Genomic DNA, 10,346 nt, shown 5'->3' with positions numbered 1-10,346 from the left:
CTCCTTATTTTGAAAAATGTGGTCTATGAAAAACCGAATCGGGCTCGAGGGTCAGGTTACTTATCGGAAAGATACGGTAATGACCGTAACACCCCTCTAAGTCCCTAAATTCGGATCTCTATTAATAAAATGAAGCTGACGTGACAATTAATAAGAAAATCAATGGATACTCAAATCGATTATGCACATATGAGAACCAAAATATACATAAAGAATGACCAGAATGGGAATGGATGCATATCTGGGCCACAAATGAGCAATGCACTATCATAAAAATGGGGTCAGCGTATAATAAAGAGCACAAAATATATCACATACATCACCAAACAAAAATTAAAATTATTCGAGGGAAAACTGGATTTTTGAAATTCATTTGAAAATTGGAGTTTTATGAATTAAATGTAAGAATGAGAATTTTAAAAATTAAATTTGAAAGAAATTGGAATTTTGAAAATTATTTGAGAGTTTGGGATTAAAAAATAAATAAATAAATTACGAAAATTAGGACTTTGGAAATTAAATTTTGAAATAAATCAAAATTGAAAATTATTTGAGAAGTAGAAACTATGAAAATTGAATTATAAAAATTGGAAATCTTGAAAATCATTCAAAGATGGAATTTTTAGAAATAAATGAATAAAATGATAATAATAAACGAGTAATTGAATAAATGCGAGAATTGGAATACTGGAAACTAAAAATTAAGTTCGGAAATAGGAAAATTGGAATTTCAAATAACTAAATTTGGAAATCGGAATTTTGAATAATTATTTAAAGATGAAATTTTAAATAAATGAATAAGTGAATAAATAAATGAATGGAATAATAATAATGACAAAATAATAATGATTAGATAAATAATTGCGAAAGTTAGAATTTTGGAAATTGGAAATTGAACTTAGGGATTGGAAATTTAAAGAATTATTTAGAAATGGAATTTTAAATAAACGAACAAGTGAATAAATAAATGAATAGAATAACAAAAATAATAACGATTGAATAAATAATTGTGAAAGTTAGAATTTTAGAAATTGGAAATTGAATTTAGAAATTGCAAATTTGAAGGATTATTTAGAGATGAGATTTTAAATATATGAATAAGTGAATAAGTAAATAAATGAAATAACAATAATAACGAAAATAATCATTAAACAAATGAATGTGAATAGTTGAATTTTTAAGATTGGAAATTAGATTTGGAAGTTAGATTTTTTAAGAATTGTTTAAAGACATAATTTTTTTTAAAAGAGATAAATAAATAAATGAATTGAATAATAATAATAATAACAAAAATAGCACTTAAATGAATGAACGTGAATAATGAAAATTTTTAAATTGAAAATTAAATTTGGAAAACGAAATTTTGAAAAATTGAACTTTAATGATTGGAATTTTTAAAAGAAATAAACGAATAAATAAATGAAATAATGATAATAATAATGAAAATAATATTTAAATGAATGAACGTGAATAGTGGAATTTTTTAGGTTGAAAGTTAAATTTGGAAATCAGATTTTTGAAGAATTGAACTTTAATGATTGAATTTTTTTTTAAAAGAAATAAATAAATAAATATGGAATAATAATAATAACGAAAATGATATTTAAACGAATGAATGAGAATAGTATAATTTTTTAGATTGAAAATTAAATTTGGAAGTCAGATTTTTGAAGAATTGAACTTTAATGATTGAATTTTTTTAAAAGAAATAAATTAATAATATGGAATAATAATAATAATAACAAAAATAATATTTAAACGAATGAACGTGAATAATTAAATTTTTTAGATTGAAAATTAAATTTGGAAATCAAATTTTTGAAGAATTGAACTTTAATGATTGAGATTTTTTTAAAAGAAATAAATAAATAAATAAATATGAAATAATAATAATGAAAATGATATTTAAACCAATGAACGTGAATAGTGGAATTTTTGAAATTGAAAATTAAATTTGGAAGTCGGAATTCTGAAAAATTGTTTAAAGGCGGAATTTTTAAAAAATGAACTTAAGAATTAGAACTTAAAAAAAATGTTTGAGGAATGAGATTTCTTAAAGAATTAAATTTCGAATTTGGAAATGTTTAGAAAATTATGTGAGATTTGAAACCATGAAGATTAAATCTAAAAGTTGGGATTTTTGAAGAATTGCTTGAAGACATGAATTTTGAAAGTAGGATTTAGAATTTAGAATTTAGAAAATTTATTGAGAAATTAGAGCCTTAAAAAAAATATATTACGAAAATTGGAAACGTGATAATTACTTAAAATTGAAGCAATCAAATGGGCTAACTTGATATGGGTATGGGCTAACTTAATATGTATATGGGCCAACTTAATATGGGTATGGGCCAACTCAACAAGGGTGGTCAACGTAAAGATCATGAGGCCTTTCATCATCACATTCGAGTCTAAGCTCCATCTCACGCTCACGTCCATTAACATAAGCATACCCAAACCTTCAATCCCCATCACGACCTGCTTCTCCACCTGAGTATCATCCCCAGAGAAAGCTTCCACCATCAGCGAGGCGAGGGATGAGATGACCGCTGAGGTGGAGGGCCACAAGGCTCTCTAGGCCTCCGACACGCGTGCCACCGATGAAGACGGCGAGGGCGACGGGGGTGGTGGAGGTGAAGTCGGCAGAGTGGGTGGCGAGGGCTCTGATCTCCTCGTCGTCCAACTCGATGACGGTGGGGCGCATGCCGATGGTGGAGAGCAGGCGCTTCACGACATGGCACATGTAGCAGGAGGGACGGGCTGAAGATGATGATTGGGTTCTCGGAGATGAGGTGTTGGATCCTCATCTCGATTGATTCAGTGACATCAATGGCCAGCGGGGAGGTGGTAGTGGGAGTGAGCTCCAGGCGGACGCCGCCCTCCGTTAATGTCCGGAAGCGCCGCACACCTTGCACTGTCGGAGAATAAGCGCATGAAGAGGAAGAGGAAGAGAAAGAGAAGTCGAGGGAAATGGGGGGATGAAGGTGCAGTCCTTAGCGCGTCGGCCGCGAAGGAGCTCGTAGGAGGTGCAGAGTGAATTTCCGCCCATTGAAGAAGGAGAGGAACGTGGGTGAGATAAGGGTGAGCATGGGGGGAAAGTGGATGGGAAACGTGAGTGATGAAGTGGAAGATGGGTATAATGTAGCCATGTTTGCATGGTCCTCAATGCTCATGTTGGTGAGAAGAAACATAAATGGATTCCAAAACACAAAACAAAAACAAAAAAAAAAACAATACCATACATATATTTGGATGTCCCACAATGAATATGGTAGAGACCCTCATCCATTATTCAAGCCAAATTAATGCAACAGATAAGGCACCAACAACATAAGTGGAAAAACGTCAAGTAAATCAACAAAGACATCCAGGGGAGTGATACTCAGAATAACAGAATGGTTAAATATGAGTATACTTGTAAATGCACTAGATGTCCTCCCTAGTTTCTCTTTGACCAATCCCCTCTTCCGAACTCCATCCCCTTGGTCTCCACCTCTCCAGCCAACCCCAAATACTCTCGTTCCCTTCCTTTTCTTGCCTTGCTTCCCAAGCCACCACCTACTTCACTATGCACCACTCAGCAAGTCTCCATCTCTAACCACCACCATGGCCAGCCATCCTCTTTTGCTACACGTCTAATGCAGTTGGTTTCATGGGAGGTGTCCCCCCCTTCCCTCCCCCCGCTCACTTAAAAAAAAACAAAGAAAATTCCCCTCTCCCCGGGTGGTCCCAAAACCTAAGGAAAAACTATTAGTTTTTTTTCTTTTTCTTTTTAGTTTGAAGGGGTCTACAATATGATTTATTTTATAAATATTGTATGAAATTATATAAAGTTTTTATTTATAAATTTAAAATATTTCAATCATGAATATTATTAATAAATAACTAATCAATTATTTACTAAATTTTAAATTATTGAAATTTTTTTAAATATCATTAGACATTAGATAAATTTCATTTTTTTTATTCATTTTAAAAACTAAATATGATATCTCGCATAGAATAAAAAATAAATTTTTCGACAGAAACAAAATTTTTAATACTATATAAGTATGAGTTGTTTTTAATTTTATAAATGTGTCTTAAAGCTATAAGGGTTCCTGGCCAAGGTATGAGGGTTTGCTGGGATAAAATAATTTATACTACATGCCATTCTTATAAATTAATGTATTGATATATATGGTTTGATTATAATACCTTCAATATATATTTTTCTGATACTTATCGAAGAGGTACCATTAATCAAGGGTGCTATGTATGTATACATTTTTAAGTTTTCATGTACACGGGTTTATTTATTTAATAGCTTAGATCCTATCATACAAATTCAATAATACAAATGGCCTGTTTCATAAATATAATTATAATATTTTAATAACATATAATATAATATTAAAGTAGATATTGTTTGAAATGATTTTTTATTAAAGCGAATTTAATTTATACATTTTTGAAAATAAATTTTAAAAGAATATCCCTTTAAATGACTTTTTAAAATTTTAAAAATATTTTTAAAAAATTATATATATATTATTTTGCAATTGCTAGGTTTCCCAAACGGATTTAAGTATTCCGGGAGGCCACTCAAGAAAGAAAGAAATAAAAGCCTGGTAAGGCATTTTAACAAACAGGTGTAGGGACGGAGTGAAAGTGAGAGAAAGGTCAGAGGACATGGGGATAGACGCTGCTGAAGCTTCATCGCCTCTCTCCCCTTCCCCTTCTCATTCCGGGCAAGTCGAATCATTGATTCTTTCTTTTTACACTCCTCTAATTTGTATATAACTTACAATTATGACTAAGATTGCTGCATTTGTTTCTCTTGCAGTCAACAACGCCACTTCTACGTAGCCGTCGACAGACCCCAGTTCAAAATGGTACTCTTCGAATTTCATCCTATATTATTTCCCAACATTTTTGGGTACCTTTCTGTCTGTATTTATACATATGTAAGTGATTTGAAGAACAAAATTTTGGAGATGTGAATTGGCAGGAGACATTGGTGGATCTGTTGGAGCTGGCAAGTCATCGTCCGTGCCTGCCGATAGCGGTGTGCTGTAGCTCCCGAGATGAGCTTGATGCGGTCTGCTCGGCCGTCTCCAACCTTCCCTTCATTTCTTTGGCCTCGCTGGTATTGCTTTGCTCTTGAAATTATTCCATTATTTTTTAGTGAGGACCTATTTGGGTGCTCCATGGAAAATCAGGGGTAATTGTACTTGAGGTGCAATTGGATGGATTTGTTTGTTAAAATTATGCTAAAAATGCAATCGGGGAAACTTTATTTTAGTGGGAATGTGAGATTTTCCGGCATGACAGTATGCAGAGTGTATTTGTGAACTTGGTTTAATTGATAAAATATAGTTGATAAATTCAAATTAATTGGATGGTTTAGTCACTTAGACGAGGAGCTTTACCCTAAAGTTTGGACACTAACTTCTTAATGATAAGCATCTGTTGAATGGGAAATGGATGACTGTTGCTGAAATTATTGTTCCTGTGTGTTGGATTTAATGGAATGCACTAAATCTTCTGTTCAGTATATTGATTCCTAGTTGGGAATCCGGTTCCCACTTCTTTCATGACACCTATTAGTTAGTGCTGTAAAAAGGACTCATTATTTTTCAGCATATGTGTCGGCAATGTTTCAGGAGAGGCATCTGTTTGGCAGTTCATTTCATTTCCCACATAGCGGTTTTGGAAACCTTGACTTTGGTGAGGCAATAACCAATTGTGTCAGTGTCGTTATTAGATAGTTTTGGAGATACCGGGAGTTAAAAGATAACTAAAAAACTGAAATTTAGATTTTTTTTTTAGGGACTTTCTTGTCATGAAATTCAGAATACGACACTTGTTTTAGGTAACTTTCATTGATATGGAATTGAATGTAGAATCCCCATCCCCAGCTCAGCCCTTTGCCCACATGAGCCACGTCTTAGGAGCAAAATAGGACATTTTTAGCTCTATTTTGTTCTTAGCCGATACATTAAACCAAACCAATTTATCTAAAGAAGATTTTTTCTTTATCAAAGTAGCTACTTGAGTGGGTCCATTACATGTATTTCCAGATTTTTTTTATAATTGTTACATGCTGAAATCTTCACCTTATTATTTACTGATTCTCAATGGTGATTTTGTAGTGCTGCATTTGATAAATCCTTTCAGTGTTGTGAAATGTTGTGTTCACTACTAATGAATGAGTGGTAATAATTTTCGTAGTTTTGGAGTATCAACAAAAGTTAATGTCCTTATGAGCTTATCAATGTTAGTTGAGATCTCATAGGTTACTTGAGTCTAAATTCTACACAGATAATCTATCCAATCATAATAAAGTGGCAGTTAAGCTTAATAGCATAGACCAGTCTCTTTCCAGATCTTATAAGAAGTCATGACAACACTGAATTTTGTTTCTTTTTGCTACATGAATCTCAGCATGTGAGTTAGCTTTTGAAGCATCCAGTTTGTTGTTTTTCTTTTTTTCATACGAGATGCCTGTATGAATTGTGACCCATATTTGATAAAACTAGCACTATCAATTCATATTTTAACTTTTTGTTTGATTGGACTAATTTTAAGAATTGAATTATTAGTTTTAGAGTTTCTCCTCTGGGCCTCTTTAGATTAAACTAGATTATACCAGCATTTCTTTAAAATAATTTACCACTCTTACATTTAAGCTAACAATTTCTTTTTACTTTTTGCTAATGTCAGATTTATGGTTCTGGCACTCATTTCCAGATTGTTTTGCTTTAGGTGTTGAATTTTGTCAGCAACTTTGAAAAATATATTGGATACAAAGATCCATGTCATGGATATTCTTAGAATTGATTTTTTGATTGATTTTTTTCCTAAATTTCAGTATTTTCTGGTATAACATGCATACTTGTTATCCGTATCCAGTATAGTGATCTTGCTGAAGCAGAACGTGCACTAATTTTAGAGAACTTTCGCCAAGCAACTATGAGGTACCAAAATGTCATTGCTCAATCGGGAGAGGACAAGGAAATTAAAAAAGGGGAAGACAAGTCTCATATGGTTGTTGTAACAGACGCTTGCTTGCCATTTCTTGCTTCAGGGGAATCATCAATTTCTGCTCGTGTTTTGATAAATTATGAGCTACCAACAAAGAAGGTGGAGCTCTCCTTCTCTTCTAAGGACTTCATATATACCATTGTCTTCCATTTATTAGTACTATTACCTTTTTTTCTCTTTCTTCTTTTTGCATTTCCATTTCAGAAGCAGCATTACATCCTCTCGCCATTATTTGGTTGCCTATCAATTTTATATTAGGATTTTATTTATAATCATGGTGGATGTAGTCACCTCATTTTTACAAACACGTTTGACTATGTTTTTTAAATATTGTTTTGGGTTTTTTTTAATCAGCCCCTTCTCTGGCCCACTTTTATCTTGCTCTCACTTTTACAATTCATTTGATTCTTGGCCTCCCTTTGTCACTCACATCTTTTCCTTATTAAGAATTTTAATTCTTGCTTTCTAATGATTTGGATGAAGAAAATAGCATAATGTCACACCACACTCAAATGACACCTTCACTTGCTAATATAAGATGGAGCAGAAAGGTTTTGGACACTATGCCTATGCTCAAGACATTTTCCAAAAGTTGTAGTGTGGAGTGGTTCATGAATCCATCCAAAGTTGGGTGGAAGTTTTTGCAATATTGTGGAAGGCTTTGGAGTACTTTGAAATTGTGTGAAACTTTCTAGTGTTTGTAGGGACCATGGGTATCTACACTACTATGAGAGCATTGTAAAGTAGGTACATAATGTAGGTTTGTAGGAAAGTTTCTGGAGAGTCTTTAGAAACCTCAAGATTTATTTCATCCTCTGGGTGCCTATAAATGGAAGCAACTCTCATTTGGCCAAGGCACCAAGACTTGCAAATAACAACACCTATATAGTTACTTAGTACCATACCATTGTATTGTTTCAAGCTTTCAAAGTGTTCCCTTCCTTCAGTTAGTATTTAAATATAGTCTAAATATGATTGGGAAAAACAAATTTTGCAACATCAAGCAAACTCGAGTTGTCTAAGTTCCACATGGATGCTTAGGAGAGACTTAATAAGTTCAAATGCATGCTAATAACACTAGAATCCTACATGGTTTGTAGATTAAGAAGATGATAAGTTTTGCATGTATGTTGCATACTAATCACCTAAACAGTTTATAATATATTATACTATTATTAATTTTTTTTAAATTGTATTTCTAATTTTCTAAGGATTTTCTTAGATATAGTTTGTAGCCATCTAGCTCATAAGTGCACACTAATCACTTCTTAATTTATATTTAGAATAGTTTGAGCTTAGAGCACAGTGGACAGTTAATACCCACTAACTAAACGATAAATTTGGAAGCAAGTGGTTTCTCCCAGTGTGTGAAATACACAGAACTTGAATTATTGTAATTTCTTAATACATTTTTCCTAGTTGAATATGTTTCAAAATGTTCCTTTATTTTCTTTACCTTTGCTTTACAATTATTGATTATGAATAAAAAATAGAAGAATTAAAATCAAAATTAAAAGAGATTTAATTGTACCATCTATTTTCCCCAACTTTCAAGAGAAATGATCTCTTTATGACCAATACACTTTTTTTTTTTTTTTTGTGAGCATGTGTTGTATAACCTGGTTAACATATAATTATGCTATGATTTTTGAAATTGTCATGCCTGTTGGCAGCTGAGTTTTGATATAGAGGTCCTGATGTGTGGCCTTGGTCTAAATCAATATGAATTAATTTGCAAAGGTGGGTTTAAAGCCTTTAGTTGAAGGTGAATGCAGAATAACATGCATCTCAATAAATGCTCCAAGCCTGTGCCTGTGTGGCTACTTTGATAAGTCTGTTGGGCAGTGGTGTGCATATAAGTAAACAATTGGGTGACTTTTGAAAAGGATATGGTACATTTTTTTATACAAAAAGATGGTGGATCTTGATATTAGAATTTAGAAAAAGGGTTCTTTCTAGTTCAGGGAAAAGATGAGAAGGTTTATTCAGGTGCTGAATTAAATTGTTGATGAGGGCACTTCAAATGGTTTCTTAGTTACCAGCAAGGTGTAAGACTAGTTTTTCCTCTCAAATGATAAGACTACTGACTAGGTTAGATACTTGGTTTCAGCCATGCTTGATCTTCATATTGTAGATCTAACTTCCATGGCTTGTCTCTTGCAACTGACATAAGTAATTCAGCATTTACAAAAGGCTTCTACCATATGGTGTCTTTGGAGGTTTGCAGGAATGCCTTGCTCTACTTAGCACTAAATCTACCTAAAGTTTCATCATCTACTAATTTAATATGCAAGTAAGGTTACCTATGGGAGAGAAACTTTCTTCTGAATTTTCCTACCACAAGAATTGTCCCTGTTTTGATTTAGGACCTAATGGTTTAGAGCTTTATCACATTCAACCTTCAGGATTGTTGACAACAATGTAAGATTAAAATTCTAAAAAAGTTGTTTAGATGTCTAGGTATGCCTTTCATTTCATATCAATACTATCTATTAATGGGTTCCTTTCTAGTTACTTAGTTTGGTGAATGGTTGCTTGCAGGAAACATATATGAGACGCATGGCGACTTGTTTGGGAGCAGGTTCTTTTCCTTAATCCAGTGACATTTTGTTAGTGGCAATTGCCTTTTTAGCATAATTCTAGGTAAATATCTGCAGATGGGATTGTGATCAACATGGTCGTTGGAGGTGAGGTGGTGACTCTCAAAAGCGTGGAAGAAAGTAGCGGTCTCACAGTTGCTGAAATGCCCATGCATGTAAGTTATTATCTGCTAATGCATCCATGGTAGTCGATTAGAAAATATCATGATGCCATGACACATAAAAGGATCTAAAATGAAATACAAATTGTGGTCAACAATGCAGATTTCTGAAATTTTGTGAAGTTTTCGATCTCCTTCAATGCCAGTAGACTCAGTTGCTTTATACTCGTTCCAGTGGAAAAAAATATGTATACATCACTGAGATGGGACTGAGATGCTCCATGACTCTAGTTGCAACAAAAAATGTTTCTTTCAGAATTCTGCAATGTTTTCTTCTCTATGGATAAATTCTTGAATCGCATGGTTCTGAAGTAAGACCAAGTAAAACTCTGAATTTTGAAATTGTTGTTCTTTTGGCAACCAAGCTAAGGCATTGGAAAATATGAGTATGGAACATGGCATGATGATTGTGATGAACCTGCTTCTTTTGATGTTGGGAAAGCCAAATATCAAATTGACTCCCTGCCCTGGAAACAGAATTGCTTGGCCAAGTCGTAAGAAAATGGGCGAGAAAAAAAAAAAAAAAAAAACAAACTAAACGAAACCTTGGTGCGGAAAA

General features: G+C 33.1%; 1 protein-coding gene and 1 pseudogene across 2 annotated transcripts; one reads left to right on the top strand and one right to left on the bottom strand.

The window, feature by feature from the left end:
• Positions 1–2,497: 2,497 nt before the first annotated feature.
• Positions 2,498–3,608, bottom strand: LOC117919436 (annotated as a pseudogene).
• A 983-nt stretch (positions 3,609–4,591) lies between these two features.
• LOC117918780 (eukaryotic initiation factor 4A) lies at positions 4,592–10,317 on the top strand. Of its 2 annotated transcripts, XM_034835670.1 has the most exons (7): positions 4,593–4,730; positions 4,826–4,874; positions 4,991–5,128; positions 6,895–7,125; positions 9,568–9,607; positions 9,684–9,781; positions 9,891–10,317. In XM_034835670.1, the coding sequence occupies exons 1-7, from the start codon at positions 4,672–4,674 to the stop codon at positions 9,906–9,908; spliced, it is 633 nt and encodes a 210-aa protein (XP_034691561.1). In that variant the 5' UTR covers positions 4,593–4,671; the 3' UTR covers positions 9,909–10,317. The 2 variants fall into 2 exon arrangements, with proteins under 2 accessions (XP_034691562.1, XP_034691561.1); XM_034835671.1 differs by lacking the exon at positions 9,891–10,317 and having other exon boundaries at positions 4,592–4,730; positions 9,670–9,781.
• The last annotated feature ends 29 nt before the right edge of the window (positions 10,318–10,346 follow it).

The sequence above is a fragment of the Vitis riparia genome, chromosome 7, assembly GCF_004353265.1.
Source record: "Vitis riparia cultivar Riparia Gloire de Montpellier isolate 1030 chromosome 7, EGFV_Vit.rip_1.0, whole genome shotgun sequence".
NCBI classification, from domain to species: domain Eukaryota; kingdom Viridiplantae; phylum Streptophyta; class Magnoliopsida; order Vitales; family Vitaceae; genus Vitis; species Vitis riparia.
The sequence above is the reverse complement of the archived record's forward strand: the minus strand, read 5'-3'. Positions and strand labels throughout refer to the sequence as shown.

Coding starts and splice junctions, on each gene's coding strand:
- LOC117918780 (XM_034835670.1), top strand. CDS start 4,672: ATGGGGATAGACGCTGCTGAAGCTTCATCGCCTCTCTCCCCTTCCCCT. Junction 4,731..4,825: donor CCTTCCCCTTCTCATTCCGG/GCAAGTCGAATC, acceptor TTTCTCTTGCAG/TCAACAACGCCACTTCTACG. Junction 9,608..9,683: donor GGCGACTTGTTTGGGAGCAG/GTTCTTTTCCTT, acceptor AAATATCTGCAG/ATGGGATTGTGATCAACATG.